Source organism: Dermacentor andersoni, chromosome 1 (assembly GCF_023375885.2).
Source record: "Dermacentor andersoni chromosome 1, qqDerAnde1_hic_scaffold, whole genome shotgun sequence".
Taxonomy (NCBI): domain Eukaryota; kingdom Metazoa; phylum Arthropoda; class Arachnida; order Ixodida; family Ixodidae; genus Dermacentor; species Dermacentor andersoni.
This window is the reverse complement of record NC_092814.1, coordinates 324,388,918-324,407,311: the sequence shown is the minus strand read 5'-3', so window position 1 is coordinate 324,407,311 and position 18,394 is coordinate 324,388,918. Positions and strand designations below refer to the sequence as shown.

General features: G+C 47.0%; 1 protein-coding gene and 1 pseudogene across 1 annotated transcript in view; one reads left to right on the top strand and one right to left on the bottom strand.

Moving 5' to 3' along the window:
- Positions 1-229: 229 nt before the first annotated feature.
- The window catches only part of LOC126516911 (uncharacterized), a 157,702-nt gene continuing 139,537 nt past the window's right edge, over positions 230-18,394 (top strand). The window contains exon 1 of the mRNA XM_072289060.1: positions 230-755. Within this exon, the coding sequence (XP_072145161.1) occupies positions 230-755 (526 nt within the window). The remainder of the gene's footprint in view (positions 756-18,394) is intronic.
- Positions 17,600-17,809, bottom strand: LOC126516976 (U2 spliceosomal RNA; annotated as a pseudogene).

Below are 18,394 nucleotides of genomic sequence, written 5' to 3'. Positions count from 1 at the left end.
AGAGTTCTCACCGAGTGCATCCGCGCGCGTGCACGTAAGTACACGGCAGCCACCAAAAAGCCGCTTGGAAACAGAAACTGCCGTCCACGGCCGGTGCTCACCGTAGCGTGAACAGCGAGGCGCGAGGCCTTGGCCGCTACCGCGCGGAAACGTGCACGCGGCGCCCGCCTATATGGTATGCAGCGCGGTGCCTCCCGCGCGCGAGTGTCATGACTCTCGCCTCGTTCCAATGGCCGCCAGCGACAAGGAGGACGATTCGGCGAAGCCTGCCGATCTGCGAGTCTTCAAGAACCGACGGAGACAACACGGTCCGCCGTCCGGCGACAACGTCATCCCCGCTGCAGGTGCCGGCTGCCGCAGGGACGGCAGCCGCAGTCCCCGCCGAGACTCCTGTCCTGGCAAGGTGTCCCCTTCCAAGAACAAACAGTCTGCCAAATGCAGCGCGCCTTCTTCTTTCTGCATCAGCGATCTCATCGGCGCCGCTGTGCCCACGGCACCGCATGCGACTGACGCGGACAAGCACACGTTGCTGCTTCACCAGCTTCAGTTCCAGCACCAGATGCGCCAGCTTCAGCAGCGGGCCCCCGGCTTGGACGATTGGCGCCTCTACGAGAACAGGGCCACTGCTGCCGGTGGAGTCACCGACGACGCGGAAGACCTGTGCGGCAGCAATGGGGGTGGACACTCGGGCTTGGCCAACTCCACGAGGGCGGAAGGGACGTCGAGGCGCCTTCCGTCACCGCCTATGGGCGCAGGTTGGTGGCCTTTTCGTTCGAGCACAATAAGCCTGCGCAGATATGCATCTGAGACACGCGATGTTCGTCGTCATGTCGCATGCGTCACTTAGCCACATGGAAGCTCGAAACAAACGAGTGAATGCGCGAGTGTAACGACTATGCGCGCGTTGTCGAAAACAGCCTGTATACTTTCGCCACTGGAACCTCCGGGCACTTGGACAAACCAAAGTGCTTTACACATTGAGCTGTGTTAGATAGCAATCCTCTGATGCTCAAGTGCGTCGAGCATATGCGTGTGCTGTCTGGTTAATGTGATATACCGGTTGGTTCGAACACGCAAGGAAGATTGCCGTAAACGAAAATAACTACCTAAAACTGTAAACGCAGACGACTCATAAACATGATTAAGGTTGTATTGTTGGTCAGTTGCTTTTACTCACCTTGTTCTGCCGCTACCACATACCATAAGTTCTTGCTGTGCATTGTGGACTTCAGCCAATCATGTCAATAGCATTCTTAGCAATCAGCGTTATAATGACAATGCTGACATTTACTAGTGAAATAAAATGGGTCTAACGCAAATTCGCAGCTTACACTTTCCTGTTGATAGTCTCGTCTGCGTCCTATGCAAGTAGCTGCGCGTAATAAGTATGCAAATGCGCACTAAGGTGGTCAAACAAAATAGTAACAGATTTTCGTATGTTCCCTATACGTGGTGACTTTTTTAAGTTTTACGAAATTTTGAAGACCGCCTGTGGCAGATAGCATGATTCTTGTCGTTGAGCTGGATTATTCGAAGAGCCGGACATTACTAGCACGAACAATTGAAACACATATTCAAATAATCAGCAAACATTAACTAATTAAATTCTTAATTAATTATTTACGCACATACTACAATTTACGAATTGTAGCCTGAGAGCTTGCAAGACGCATCCACTTGAAATAAATTTCCAGGATTATACCAGTTCCGAGATATTATTTTGCGAAATACGAGGCGAAATACATAGGCGTTCCAGCTACTTTTGCGCTACAATGCATAACAGAGCGTTTTGTTAATAAGTAAGTTGACCAACAATGCATTTTCACGTTGAGGTTAATGGCGCATATCTCCAAACTGGTGTCATTCTGGAAATTCGTTCCAAATGAATACGCCTGGCAATCTGACAGGCTACAATTCGTAAATTGCAATATGTGCCGTAAAGTAATTAATTAGAAAGTTAATTCATTAATTTGTGTTAATCAATTGAATACTTGTTTCGATTTTTCGGTTAAGTAATGTCCGCCTCTGTAGAATCCAGCTCAAGGGCCAGAATTATGGCATCTGCATAGACGATTCTTAAAAATTCCATAAAACTTAAGAATTATCATCCTGTATATGTCACTGCCAGAAAAATATGCCAGAAATATGCCATTTGATTTACTGAACCTTATTTTTACGTTTTCAAATTATGTAACTTGATCTTGAGTGTCAAAACCGTATCGAATTTGACAGTTCAGCCAAGGAAAGATAAGTTTACCGTTTTTCTAAGACGTGAGCAGTAAAGTAGATGACACGTTAGCTTACCATGCTAGTTTGTGAACATGCTTATAGGTTGCGACAGTAGAGCCCGTATACAGGTGCAGAAATTGCACACATACTAATTGTTTTACTGACTCATGTAACAAACGCATGTATGAATTTGCTTTACCCATTTCGGTACGTGGTTTGCCCGTCGCGCATTCCGAAATCAGCCAGCCATTACGTCCATACGATTTTTTTTTTAATGATGGCGAACTGCTAGCCTAACAAGTGTCGAAAATCGTAATTTCTTTTTCACGATGACAGTGTACAAATTGTGTTCAAGTCGATGTTTGCACAGTACCACTGCCAGCTACCTTGCCCGAGCCACAACAAATTCCAGACGCCACGTGATAAGTCTACTACAGCGTGGTCGTTCAGTGCTCACAGATGTGGAGTTCTTTTGCTAGCATTTGAGCGGCATTCCTCTGGAACAGAATATGAGATAATTTCATTTCATAGCGCGTCGGACAAGTCCAGTGACTATGCTATATAGCCAGAGAGTCACGTCTGATTATGGTATAGCTGATGGACCGACGTATCTATGCATCTATAGGGTCAATCGCGATACTACCTTTGCAAGTGTGAATATCAACAACGCATTACGACGTCGGTTTTAAGCTATTTGAAATTTGTAAACATAAAAAAAAAAACAAAGATGTGCGTAAAGAGTGCACGCGTAACCTCATTGGTCACATGTGCACTCTTTGTCTATTTTTTTGGGCGGGGGGGGATGGATCATTTTTGCGTACATGGCGTGTTCACTCGCTTACTGTTTTCCTCCTTCCATCCCCTCCCCTCTACCTCCTGTGTAGAGCATTCAAATCAGGCTTTCGTCTGGTTGACCTCTCCACCTTTCCTTTCTTTGCTTTCTCTTTCTCTGAATGCATTATTCGCTTATTAGAGACATTCAAAAGTATTTTTTTTAATATTGTTCTCAAGAAGCGATCGCTTCTTAACGGCGATGTTTTCTGGTATCTCTGTCATATGCCCCGACAGTATCTCCTGGAATAATGATTTTCATGTATGTAGAAGCTGATTGAACCAATTTACACTTTAGTGGACTATTCGCGGGCTCTCACCTCACGAGTGACGGTGTAGCTGTGTTTTCTTATGTTTTTATTTTATTGTTTAGTTATTTTCTTATTTTATTTTTTCCTTGTGCGGTTCACGCTCGCTCACTTTTTTTTTTCTTTTCTTTTGCGCCACAATCTTGAGTAAGTTTTACGAATCCAAGTGCTCGACTTTCTTGCGTCTTTTGGTTAAACGAAGAGAGAGAGGAAAATTGATTGAGGAAACGCAGAGAGGTTATCCTGAGGCAATGCCTTTTAGCCTGCTAGAGCGTTTGTCACAATCGCTATAGCAAATGTGTATCCACAGGACCAACATTCTACATTTGATAGTTTGAAATGCCATGGTGCTGAACAATGTGTTTGTCTTCAGTCTACTGTGCTCCGGCGTTGTCCCCCTTGACATGTATTTTTTTTTTTTTTTTTTGCGCGCTTAGTAGTCTAAATGTCGCTGATATATGCGGAACAAGAAAATTATAATCACCGTCAGGAACAGTACGGTTATCGAGCCACGAGGAGAGGTTCGCTTAATATGCACAGGTACAGCCACGAACAAGTCTCGAGACCTCAAGGATCCACGGAAATTTCTTTTTTCTTCGCAGCCTAAACTGAAATCGAATGCAGCCTACGTGCGCCTATTGGATCAATGCAATGCTCTGAGGCAATTCCATATTGCGTGACTGTCCTAAACGAAATCTAAGCTCGTTTTCTTTTTTTTTTTTTAATGATGCCGTGGTACGTGTCTGGACTTCTGCTCGCGACTGCACTTTAATACTGCGCTCTGCTGCTTCAAACGCGTCTCAGTGCTAAAGTGTTCCCACATCACTGAGCCCTATTTAACGTGGTGCTTTATGTACAACATCCAAGACATATTTCTCTCTGGATGTAGTAAATCCCTTCCATGTGCTGCCGTAGCCAAAAACCAATTGGGGCAGAAAATTTGGTCCAGCGCTGGCTGCTTCTTGCGCAATGAAGACGCGCGCGTAGCCCATGCGTGCGCCTTCTGCGCGGTGGCTTGCTGTCACTGCACGTATATTTCCTTTGCCTTTGCTTCGGGGCAATGGCGTCGAGGTAAGCTGCGTAGTTGAATTTCTACACGTAAGTGGAGGCACTGCTAAGAACACGTCCGGCTGTTTACAATGCCCTCTTTATGTCCCAAACACGAAACGCCCTGGGCTGCCATCAAGGATGAGTTTTGGTTGTGCAGAGATGCTGTCTTGATGCTTTTCAACGATTCTGTGTACTCGGCGCACCTCTGTACGATTCCCAGTTGAAGGTGTACGATTCCCATGAGCTCTACCCATGCGATTTTTGAGACGGGCGACAGAGGAGGAGGCTCTTCCCAAGGTTGCAACATTTCGATGCGCTGGTGTCCGCGTAGTACTAATGAAAATATGATGGCGGTTTGCAAGGTGTTGCCCTGCAGGCTTACATATAGAACATAGGTATTTGGTTCAGAGCCGTCACAACCCAGAATCTCTCATGCAGAGTAACTTGTTGCTGGTTGATGCCAGTAAGTGAGTAAGGTTCTACTATAGTTTATTCAACGAAATGACTGCACAGAAAGCGAAGCAAGTGGTGCCGCATTTGTTTTTTCAGTCACACGCTAAAAAGAAAGAAAATGATTTAAATATAAATAAATAAATAAATGCATAAAAAACATAAAAAACGCCTAATTAAAGCGATATCGCACTGCGTTTGCGTCAAATTTCACGCGTATTTTATTTTTTCTGTTTTACCAGCAGTAAATGTAATATTCTAGAAGGGCAATTTATCTCATAAGGTTCATGTGTTTAGGTAACCAGGTACTGGTTGAATGTTACGCGAACAAGTCACGCTGCCGTACAGGCTGCCCGTTTGCTGAATTGGCTTTCAGACATTGCTTGACGGCTTCCTGTGTCTTAGATTTGGGCTGCTTACAAAACAAGCATCAAACGCCCACGACGTCTCGTGGGATGCCAGATTGCACATAAGGCACATACACGTATAGGTGGCACGGCCTCGACTTAAGCCGCCCGAAGTGCGCGCGGTGAGAGCCCTCCGGTACCTTGAAATGTCCTCGCTTTGAAAGTTCAGCCTAAAGGCACGTTTGTTACGAGGGTAGACAAATGCCCAGTGCTCCTCGCGTGAAGTATATTGTTCAAGCTGAAGGTGCCGTGAAGCTGTCTCTGCAAAGGGGGCTGCAGACACGTACATTGACAATGTCGGGGCAGCATTGAAAATGACACAGCGCCTCGAGTGATCGATTTGTGAACACTGAGGTTCGCTCTTCTTTTCTTTTTCTTTTTTTTTTTTAAGGAGAGTGCGCCAGTACTAGAACGATAACCTATATCGCGCACCAATCACTGTAGGTGCCGCTTGTTTATTTATTTTATTTGCTGTTACTAGCTCGTTCTTCATCCTTCGGTGGAAAATTGTTTCCACGGAAGTTGTTTCCATGTAAGTGTTCTGGAAGAGATGGCATCTATCAGGCAATGTTCACATTATCTCTTCAGTTATTAACCAGAAGAATATCTAAACGTATATGCCGGCCGAGTGTCCCAGTTAAAACGAAGCAAGATTTTTTTTCTTCTCTCTGTTGTCTCTCTCTCTCTCTCTCTCTCTCATGCGCACAGAAGGAAGCCTCGCGTGCGCATGAAACGAATTGTATGTTGCTAGAAACCTCCTGAAGAAGCCTCCAGTATTTTCTATGTTCTTCTTAACATGGAACAATTAGTACTGATTAATTAATCAGCTTTTATTATGAACTCAATGAGCATAATGTCAATACAGTCTTTGTAGAGTACATTTGAAAACAACACTTTCAGTTGTTTACTGGAGCGTTACCGCTAGCGTGTCTATTTTTTTCCGTGCTTAAAAGAAAGCCGACGAAACCTTTAAAAAAAGCCACCGCCGGCCGCCGCTTGAGCTGTACAGTGGCTTTCTTTTAAATGCGAATAAAAGAAAGAAAAGAAGACCATACGCAAAAAGGTAGCGCGTCGCAATCAATTGAAAGTAATGTTTTCAAATATAGTGCTCTACAAAGTTTGCGTTCATCGGAATCGTGGTCATACAACTAACAATGAAATGTTTGTCAATAATCAGTACTGCTTATACTCTATATTAAGAAAAACATCCAAATACTTGAGGCTTCTCCGGGAGGTTTGTACCAATATATACATACGGGCTGGTTTTATGCGCACGGAAATAGGTTCTTTTTTTAAATAATAATAAACAAAAACCTCGCTCCGTTTTATAGACCCGGTATGTATAGATCGCTACAAATACGAGTCCAGCAGGACACAGCCGCATTCTTTTAGGGACGCACATGTCTGCACACCGTCAACTGTACACGGCAGCGGCGTGAGCGCCGCCCATTTCGGATCGTTTAAAAAAAACAAGAGAGACACAGTCTCGCACTCGCTCGTTTACGAGCAAGCGACGGGGGCGGGCCGTCGATCGCGTTTGCCCACCACCGGCCTGTGCCAAGAGGCACGTGTCGGTGAACAAACGCCGAAATTGCCCGCTCCTCGCCTCCTCCCTGGAATCGCGCCGCCGGGCCGGATCCGTGGCGCAGGCACAGCCGGCTCTAAATGCAACAAAACGCCCGAGCAGCGTCGAAGAGGACGGGCCCCCGTTTGCACGGTCTGCGCGCAGTCCGCGCCGCTGTACAAATGTGTTTGCACAGCGGGGCCGGCGATCGGCGGCCGAGCTGCGCTGCTCGTGAGGCGATATGAGCGCGCGTTTATTGCCCACTGAGTGTACAATGTAGCTCCGCCGCCGCCGGACGAACACATATAGGTCGATAACGGATAGAGACCGCTAGCTGCATAGGGGAACGCGGCGTGATCTGTCTCATCGAACACCTATAGTGATCGGTGCGGTGAAGTTCGCTCCCTATGCCTATAACGTTGCGCGCGAGCAGAGAGACAAGCGTCGTGAGGGAGGGCCGTGCGCGGCGTACAATCCCAACGGCGCAAGACCATTGAGGAGGCGTAAACGGCGGCTGGCACCGTACGCTGCACAATACCTGTACAGGCTTGTTCGCTGACTCGCGTAGCAATTTGTGGTGTGAACGCAGCTTTCGGCAAGTTCAGGTGTTTCGCAACATTGACGATATTAAAACTTTTTGTGCGCAAACAAACAGGGACGAAGAATAGGGGCAACACAAGGACGAGCGCTTGATTGACGATATATATTCCCAGAGACGATTCGATGCGAAAGCATGAAATGATCCATTGGGCGAAAAAAAAAAAGAACCCGGCGTCTGTCGTCTGGAGCAGCGAAACGGCGCCTAAACTCCAGTTGGCTGCGACGCCACGTCACGTGAACGCCAGGGAACTCCTGCTCCCGCCCTCGAACGCCAGGTGTTGCGTGAGGGGAGAGGGCATCGTCGCGACGCCACCTCACTCTCGCTCTCAGAAGCACGTGTTGTCCGCGCGTTTCTTCGCGGAAGCTCTCACCTACGTTCTAACTTTGCCTAGGTAATCGCTATAAATTCATATATGTATATGTAAACAACAGAATAAATTGGAAAGGAAAAACGTTGGCAGTAGTGAGTTTCGAACCTACGAGCTCACGCTCATAAGCCGAATGTCTCACCCACTGGGCTAAACCAGCGCCTCCTACAGATAACAGGCTTGTACACTCTGCTTTATGACATCATGTTATTTGGACCGAAATGTCCATTGCCAAGCCCGGTGTGACTATAGCGGTGACGTCACAATTACCGCGGTTTACTCGGGAGCACCCCCATTAGATTGTATGGCAGTCGGGCAAGGTAGCATGACGTCATGGATCGAAGTTCACCGGCCTCGCGCTATCTTGGAGGCGCTAGCACAGCTTCGCAACGCGTCCGATTGCCCGAGAGGAGTTCATATGTCGAAGGACCGCTCAACGACGTTCAATTGGACATGAATGCTTTCGCATTCACAACTCATAGGAAGTGCTTAGGCGTCCACGGATTTTTTAACATGTATGACTTTTCATTACTCATGTATAGTGGAAATTAGCGCTTCCGACTCTTGCTTCAATTGTGCAAAGAAAATGTCATCTGGAATTGGACCATAAGCGCTATGCTCTGAAATGAAACTATGATGTTTTAACTATGAAACTGCCATGGACCCAGAAAAGTGCCGAAGGGGGAAAAGGGGGGGGGGGGGAGGACTGACGTTTCTTCTAGATTGTTTTTGATCTGAATCGCCCATTGAATCTTCTTTCCATTTTTTTAAATGTAATTGTAATTGTCCGCAGTTCATGTGGTTTGACTACTCAATTACACACTGCAATTTTGGTTACAGTTCTAGCTTTTATGCCTATTCGTTTCATTCCTGCACTCAGTATATGTGCGTTCACAGGAACCATCCGATTCTTGGCCCAACCCTCATTATAGCCGCGTGCCGTGTTTAAGGTTCAGCATCGTCATCGTCATACGGGCGCATTGTCGTTCACGAACCGCGCGCCGGCTGCGTTGTCCAAGCGTCAAGCTTCAGCGCTTAAACAAGCCCACTCTTAACCATCAAGAACACGGTAGCACAAGGTCATTAGTCTTTCCTATTACGCCAACATTATTTCCGCTCCTTGTGTACATTATTCTGTATGCTAAACTACAATAGGGGCGAACGGCTGCTTCCGTGGCGCCTGTGTGCGTAGCCGTTTATACGAGCGGGTCAACAAGCCCTTTTAGGCTTCCGCGGCGTCACCTGCGGTTCGTTCGGTGCCGCACTATCCCGAGGCGGGCTTCTCTGCGCAGGCCCAGCAGAGTGGAGCGCGTATACACACGCAGTTAAGCAAGTGTGCACGCCGTCGTCGACGCCACAGCCGCCCACGATTAGTCGGTGACACAATGGTTGTCGTGCACCTATTTAGACTGCTCAATCTCCCTCGCTAAACAAAAAAAAAATCAAAAGAGAAAAACGATATCTGCTCGCGATCTACCGATCGCTTGCGCGGCGAGCCAGTGGTTGCAGCTGCCAGCTCAGCACACAGAGCGCACTGAACGCTGAATAACTTGCGGGCGTTTCCTCGCTCCCTCTCGCGTGCGCTCCCGCATCCCACAACGCCCCACCCCAATTCTCTTTTGTTATTCCAATGCCTGTGGTTTAAACTTTGTCCCTCAGTCTCCATTAGTTGCGTGAGTGGAGTTTTGATGCTAGGTGTTACAATACATACACGTAAGGGCTCATAAGAAAGCCTGCCGAAGGGTGTACAAGAACAGCGCGAAGGACCGGACGAAGGCAGAGCCGACACACAGCGCTACTTTCGTCCTGTCATTCGCGCTGTTTTTACCCCTTTCGTCATGAACCGCCCAGCCCAATTCAGCACACTCCTGCTGTCGAAGGGAAAGAGTCTGTGAAGAAAAAACTGCCAGCCGGTGCAATGATTGCGCGGAAACACTGAGAAATATTAGCGACCGGGTAGCAGAACATTTTCGCACTGACCCACGGCGATTTACATTTGTGGTCACTCGTCACGAGGACATACAGCGATGCCATCTTCCAGAAGCGCGCATTATGAGGGATAACAAGGGATGACGTGGTACGGTGAAAACACGATGCGGTCGTCATATAGTTTACCTGCCGGCGCTCAAAAGAAGCACCTCGCCGTCGCCCTCCTGGACATTTCTGTAAGGGCCTTGTTAGTAACTGCCACATGACTGGTTCTGGTCAAACTGCAAACACATTACTCTTTTTACAAGCAGTACCTTTCCGAAGTACAAGGCACGGCCACTGTGTGCGATCGTCGCGATGGAGTCCGCCTAGGTTTTTGCGTGAAAGAAGCAATCAAATGTATTCGTGTCGTATTATGCCTGTAACACTGCACCCACTTTTGTCTCAATGCTGCGATGGAAATTTAGCAAAAAGCGCTATTTCCCCGTTAGCATCGCCAAGCAGTCTGCTTGCATGAGTAACCGCACAATTGCACATAATGCATGGCGAAACTGCGCTCAAATTGAAAGTTTCCCTGAAACATGCGTCTCATAATTTTTTTTAGTAGATACTATACTGCATCTATCACTTCTTTCATTTTTAATATACTTAGCGTATATGTTACAGTCAAAATAAGCTCACCCCTTGAGAGCTCTTCTTTCTTGAGGCCCTTACTTAGTTTTCGTTGCTAATTCTATGGACGTATGAGCTGTGAAGAGTTCACGAACAGGACATGCTCAAGGACGAAAATTTTGGGTATTTGAATACTGTCGCAAATTCCGTGTAAGCCCCTCCTCTTTAACCGTTCATCATATGTCATGCCATCGGTCAGGTTCGTTCGTTCTTTCTTTCTTTCTTTCTTTCTTTCTTTCTTTCTTTCTTTCTTTCGTTCGTTCGTTGATTCGTTCGTTCGTTCGTTGATTCGTTCGTTCGTTCGTTCGTTCGTTCGTTCGTTCGTTCGTTCGTTCGTTCGTTCGTTCGTTCGTTCGTTCGTTCGTTCGTTCGTTCGTTCGTTCGTTCGTTCGTTCGTTCGTTCGTTCGTTTGTTTGTTTGTTTGTTTGTTTGTTTGTTTGTTTGTTTGTTTGTTTGTTTGTTTGTTTGTTTGTTTGCCTTCACAACCACAACCATTGCATGGTGTACTGGGTAACAACATGAAACACAAGAACAAGAAATCCAGCCAGGTCATTTTAAGCATGAGTTCATGATGCAGGCCGAATCCGTGTGAAACGCTGCGCTGTTTTCAATTGCAACAGCTGCACCGAGGAGCTGGTTCTATTCTTGTGTAGTCCTGGCAATGAAAGACGGATTAATAACTCCGGATTTGTCATCAAAGCAAGCAACTAACTCCTTTTGCCTCCCTCTGAGGCTCGAACATAAAGCATCAAGCGAGACGGAACCGCCGACAGCACATAGTAAAGACCATCACGTAACATGTTCAAACTTGAAATCGTGCATGAGCGGTCTTCGACGAAGATTCAATGAAAGGTAACCACCAAAGCGTGTGTTTTCTGAGCACGGGGCTGAAGCATCGGCGAACACGCAGTTCAAACCTTGTCTGGCCACCGCGCCCTGCCGCACACTGCAGGCTGCACGACGCCGGTGTTTCAGCCCAAAACATTCCGTCTCGGGCAACTCATGCGACTGCAGCTGCAGGGATCGCTTGATAAGGTGTAAGATATTGAACTCTATATTACATTTCGCACGCGCACACGCAGACACACACATACACGCACACAGAAAGAGAGAATGTACCTACACATATGTGCATGGCGCATGTATGTACGTGCATTAAATACGCAGACAGAATGTTCAGAATTTACAAGCATGCACTTTACGTCACGAGCTATCCAAGACCTCGAAACAAGTTCAGCAAGGCGGCAATGTTTTTTTTTAATATAATGCTTGTGCTGTCACAAGTCAAAAGACATATATTTGCTTCTATTGAAAACATGGACAATGGGTATCCATTGGAAGAGAAAACTTTGGGGAACGAATATTATTGCTCTCGCTTCAACAAGACAACTTTATGTATTCATGTTCTGTAGTTAGCTTTAGTGCTGGTTATTAACTAAATCAGGGCCATTTGCGCATTTTCTGACAAAAGAAGCGTCATTCATTCGGCGTTAGAGCCAGTGGAAACATCTTTTTTTTTTTCAATAAATATAAAAGGCTTCACGCGGAGCACTTGGTCTTCTGTAAGCATGAGAAATTGACGTCGCGCTAGGTATACGACTGCATGTTTTCGCAAGTCAGCGTTATGTATATGTTATGCATGCTCGACAATGTTTCGGGGACACGGAGGCAGCTAGAAGCTGAGTTTATTCTCTGCGAAGCTTGCAGCTGCCATTCGAGAGGTGCTTCGCGCGTACTCTATACATAGTGTACAGTGGAAATAGCCTTGAAGGTGTTCCGTTATTTATTTCAAGGATGCGCAAAAAATAAATCAGTTTGCTTCTACGCTGTGGTGTCGCTTTCTCAGGAGGTCAGGTCAACGTGACGCGAGTGTATAGCTATTCATCCCGCGACACATTAGCGGGGTTGATGTGAACTTGGACATGCGATGTAAAGTTCTTTCTAGGATAAACTTATTTGCATTTTCGAATTATGTCTATAAACGAACGTCTTTTTCTTTAATCGCCGCACTTGAGTTGTCTTGTTATTCCACGTGTCGGGTGATAGTTATTTCTTTATTTTATTTATTAAAATGACAGCACAAGGAGTCGATTTCGGTAAAATATACGCAGTGCTAATCTAGGGTCCACGCCGTGTGTGCAGGCAACGAGGATGTTGAGGCTTTTGCAGGTTCTGTGCTTCGCAGTCATATCCTGGCATCTTGTCGCATGTTATATCGTTTAAATTCCTTTGTCTTTCTCCAATTAGGTGGCAATACACCGTATTCAGCGCGAAAGTAGGCGAAGTAGCTAGGAGCGGCTGTGCACGCTAGTGTCTTCGTAAGATCAACTCGCCCTTATACGCCCCATTGTGGTGTGAGGAAACCGATTCGTCAGTTCCAGTGTATATTCCAGAGCCAACAGTAGGATTTCTCCGCGATCGAGGCTCAGTCGACTCCACAAAAGCCTTTGCATTTGTGGTTTCGTACGTGTAGTTTGTCAGTCCAAGCTCCAGCTTGGACCAACTGAAGCACAGTACGACTGGCAGTTGAGCAAGTTGGCATACACAGGGACTCAGGCTACAGAAGCGCAGGCGTGGTAACACGGACAGAAGCATACGAAGAAAAAAAAAAGACAACACTGTTCTTTTTGCGTCCACGTTAGCACGCCTGCATGCCTTTCAGTAACAAGAACCGTAGGGCTCGTTCAGTTAATCAATGTCAATGTGTGCACGTAATCGCGGACGGAAAATGTTGCAACACCTAAACTTGTGTATTTCAGCGTGTAGTGCTCAGAAACTGTGTTTGCTGAGTGACTGTAGAACGATCGAAATCACGAATCGTGAGTGAGAACGAACCGTGTCATTTTTTAACATGAGTCAGCAAATTAACATCCCCATAAATATTTTTTTTTTATCCTTGCCCGTGCGCTCAGTTTGATTTCGTAGTGCGGAGAAACTTCTGCCAAGCTTTAGGCACCATGATATACGCTAAACTATATGTTAATACCAATATGATGAGTTGAAGTGACTCTAAGGCACACCACCATTACGGATGCATCGTTGCGTCAAAAAAAAAAAAAAAAACAGAAACTTCAACTTTTCCAAACAACCCACATGAAGGGATGCCTCACATATTGTTATAGGTAGGAGAGCTACAGGTAGAGCATCTTTACAAGCTAGACGTGATGTTAAAAAGAGAAAATAGCCGTCTTTCTTTCAGTGTCTTCAGCAAGGATACACACACCGGGCAACACTGTACTCGGATTCTGATTCTAGCTGTTCACCCGGCGTGCCGCAAACACTCAGTCGCCGCTTCCCTGACACAAAGAGCGCACACGACTTGCTCCAGTGAAGACGACCGAGCCTCTGGCCTGTCCAGGGCACGCCACGAACTCTCCGAGTGCCGGTATTCCCGAAAGTTTTGTTCGGTCCGTATGTAGAGCAGCGCATGCGTAACCCCGCGAACGTCACCCTCAGTCCGGCCCCGAGCTCGCGCCGTAGTCCGCTGTGTGCCAGGTGTCGGTGAAGCATTGACAAGTGTTCTGCGGACATGTGACGTGCACGTGGCCCATGGCGCCACCCTGAAGTTGCAGCATGAACTGAGACCAACTCAGAAAAGAGAGGTTTCCAGGCGCGGTTTGTGCAATACCTTGCGCGTACTGTGACTGTGTTTATTTTGGCGAGAGCGAAAATGTCGAACACCGGCTCAAGGGGGGCAACACATGAATAACGTTAAAGAGAAGAACGTCGTATCGCAAAGCACGCGATGGCTGCTAATCATGAGATTGACTGCGCCAAGGCAAGCGTAATTACAAAAGAAAGAAACGTGAATTTCCGTCAGTATCTAGAATATCTCCTTATCCAAACTACGAGAAAAAAGAAAGGCTCAATCGGAACGATGGCAATTTTCGATGCTGCAAACGCGAGATGCCTTGGCCGCGGACTAAACGGAACTTAAGCTCGCCCTTTTGAGCAGGTTATTTTCTGTGAACAAGGCTTCCGTACGAAAGCCGAAAAGTCTTCAAAGTTTTTTAAGCTATCTATATTTTGGTCGCTGTTTTCACTATTTAATTCGTTCAACACGCTTCCTCCCGACCAGGCGACATGTCGTCAAACCATCGATTTTGCTGGCATGCTATATTACTATGAGTGCAGTGGTGCACAACATGACAAGTCCGCGCGCATCTGTCGGCGCCCTCGTCGTTTTTAGCACTGTTGTCAGCCGCCTCACTGGCAGGACGTTGCGACAATATTATTACACCTTTACGGAGCTGAATGAGAATAGGGTTATTGAATACATACACCCTCATTTCATAATTGCATCACAACTGGCAAGAGAGCCTTTATGTACGGGAACAAAGACGAAATAAACCAGCGCGTTAGCCAGGCTGGCCGACCCAACTTTGTTATGTTTGGCGAATTTGCTTCGTGTAGTTATAAGGGGAGTTGCATCACTGCACTTACGAAATAGATCGCATCGCAACAGAACGGGTCACATGCAAATTACGACACAGACTGTTAGAAATCACCGCGCCGCAAAGCGTCGCACGATGGCAGGCGTCGTCCAGACAAGGCAGCGCAGGCCACGTATGGTAAGCGCGCTGCACGGGCATGCTGGCGCACGGGAGAAAAGCAAGACGAGGCGAGTTGAGGGAAGCAAAGGAGGAAGTGATGCAGCGACATCAACGCCACCCTACAGGCTCACCCCTGAAAAGAAAAATGAATCACGACAACTGCTGCGTCAGGGCCGCTCGCAGAGTATGAGGCATGAACGACGGAACATCAGCGCTCTGACAGTGGAACCGTGGCTCTAGCCTTAAGTGCGTCTTTGCGGCCCACGGGCTGTCATGTCTTCTCTTCGCGGGCGCCTCAGTGCGAGCAGGTCAGGCTGCATGCCTCGCAGCCTGCGAAGCCGGTGCTCGCTCTATGCAGATGCCGTGCGCAAGCGCACAATTATGATGCAGGCCGCACCAATTACGCACGTCTTGACACGAGCGCGCGTTCGCGCTGCATGCGCACGCGGCCGGAACGGAGCGACGGTCCTATTATAGCCACCCTCAACAGGCTTTCTCGCAGTTGAAAGAAAACAGAGACCTTCCCCCCTCCTTCTGCCCCTTCTACACACACACACACACGCACACACGCGCGCGCGCGCGCACACACACACACACACACACACACACACACACACACACACACACACACACACACACACACACACACACACACACACACACACACACACACACACACACACACACACACACACAAACTCGTTCGTTAGCGCAGAAGCTGCGGCATTTTAGGTTTTAGCAGCTCCACATTCAGTATTTATTTTTGTGTTGACTCTTTTTCGTTTGCTTCTTTTTCTGTTTTTTCAACCACTTGAAGAACAATTTCAACCTAGTTTACGGGAAACGCAACAACTGGGTCGAGGTATGAAATGCAAATAGCAGCTTTCTTTCACGAACGGAAAGAGTTGTAATGTTGTGATTGAGCCGGCGAAGGCTGCAGCGATGTTCTCGCCATGCACTTCTTGACCGAAAGCTTTGAAGTGCACGCAACGTGCCTACTCAGGCGACAGCCTGGCTGTGTCAGGAATGGGGAGGGCCAACATTAGATAAGTCGCTGTGAAGAGAGACAATTCAAAATACCATTACTGTGGTCACGCACCAAAAGATACCGAGAGTCCGAGAAGTGTACGCTGCTCCATGACACTATGTATACGATCACGGTTTCTTGCTTTGTTGCTTTCTCCATAATGAAGCGCTTAAAGAACTGAGCTATCGTATAAGCTAAACACTGTTGGCTCTCCTGCTGTCGATGCATATGTGAGGACATATAGTGTTGCCAGATTTCCAGTATACATGAAAACACAAGCGGCACATTCGCCTTGCCTCCTCTCTAGCTTATATATATATATATATATATATATATACTAATCATAACCAACCTTTGTAGATTCGTGCTGTACTCTGCGAAATTACCAAGCGTCTTCTCAGAACGCGGCTCACATCTTAAACACTTTTTATGTTTATACAGTAATAACCATAACAGTAATACCACACCATTACCCTTATTGTGTTTGACAAGCAACGTTTGCAACAGCGGCATGGTGTCTTTAGAGAACCTTGCGTGGTCCGATGCATTTTTCTGAGAAGGAAACAAGATTTTATGACAAGGGTTTACAGGGACGACGGCTGCTTATAACTGTTGAATACCTTTTAATGTTTTTCAGCAAATAGGCTGACCGTGTATCACTGCCTCTGTCTAAAACGTTTGCAATGATCGGGCTGACCTTACATCCTATAAGACAGATTTGGAGGGCTACTTTTCTTGCTTCGTGGCACGTTTTCAGAGGCGGTTAGGCGTCCTCTAGAAATATGTCACGTTGTTCCTCAAATTATTCTTCCCAACACCCTAGTTGTTCAAGGTGCTGCTGGCTATTTGTGCACTGCGGGGACTAGGCACAAAAAAACAAACAAATTAATGAAAAATCCGCCTTCATTCCACCCCGTGACAGTGGATGTACAGCGAACCTGTTGCCGACGTTAGACAACTACCACCACCACAAGCGACGTATGTTAAGAACGCACACACTTTTGAGGAAGTGTAGCATATATCCTCATTCTTCTGGGTCCTCCGCCAAGCGCAAGCTTCATGTTGATCTAAACGAATGTTCAAAGGTAAATTTCGTCAGAAAAATGTGTAAAGTACGACTTACACACAACCTGCAGACATGATAGCTTCGGATTGTAATACGAATCTACGAGAAAACATAATTCTGTTGCACGGGAAATGAAAGACAAAGCCCTTTTCCAGCTTCCGCATGAGGTCTCAGGGGCCGCGGCCGATAGGTGGCGATACTGTTTTTGGACAGTGAAGATATATCTGCGCAGCGGTCGATTTAGGCACATCTGGCCTCCTTGAAGCCCTTGGGTTCAGCGAGAGCAGGGGGAAAGCAAACATGTCCGCAATAGAGATTAGTAAGAGGAGATTGGAAGATTGGTGGAAATAGGGAAACGACAAACAACGAAGGCGGGCAAGAAGAAAATTCGCAATAGGGGTTCAGAAAGTTTGGTGATAAAAATTCTTCATGCTTTTTTTTCCTTTTTCACAGCGAAGCTCTGAAAAAGGAAAAGAGTTTGATAGCTAAATTCTGGGAAAAATTGCGTGCGCCTATCCAGCCGTATAGATCGATAATTTCTCCCCATACGGCGGCCCATGCCGAAGCTAGTGCAATACCGGGCCGACCCGCCCCGGGTGAAGCAGTGTTTAAGCACTCCACCAACTTGCAAAAGTAAGTTTAATATCTTAGGTCCAAGTACGACCCGTATCAGATATTGAGCTGATAAGAACAGATATATACTTTGACCTGTTTTCGCGATGCCTCACTCGCTGCGTCCATTGCTTCGCAGATATAGAAACCCACGGAAGCGACCACATTCCTACCTACCTGCAGATAAAAGGCCTCACCAAATCCGTTCCATCAAATTTTAAACAAACAATAGATTGGCCCGTGTTTAAATCCCTTATGGAAGACGCATGCCACGAAGGCATTTCGTCCACACTAGAATTTGAGATCGCCAAGGCTATGCAGGATGCTATGCGCTCATTTCGGCCATTAGAAAAATACACAGATTTTGATTCGGAAATACAGAGCCTCCGTGCAATCCGCCGGCGAGCGGAGCGACGGTACCGACGGACTAAATCACTCTACGACCTTAGAGAGGCCAGACGCATTCAAAAGAAAATTCAGCGTCGTCTTGCTGTACTGCACAATCAACGCTGGAAGTCGTTTTGTTAGTCTCTCGACCCACGTAAACCTCTGTCGGTTGTCTGGAGAACAATCCGTGGTCTTCGAACAGCTCCTCAACAGCGTCGTCCATTTAAGTCTCTAGCCCTACAACAAGGACGCCGAGAAGTCGAGGTGGCCGAAGATTACTGCGCAAGGATCGCGGGTCCGGCGCTCACGTATTCACCTTGCGCACCTATTCCCATTGTGCC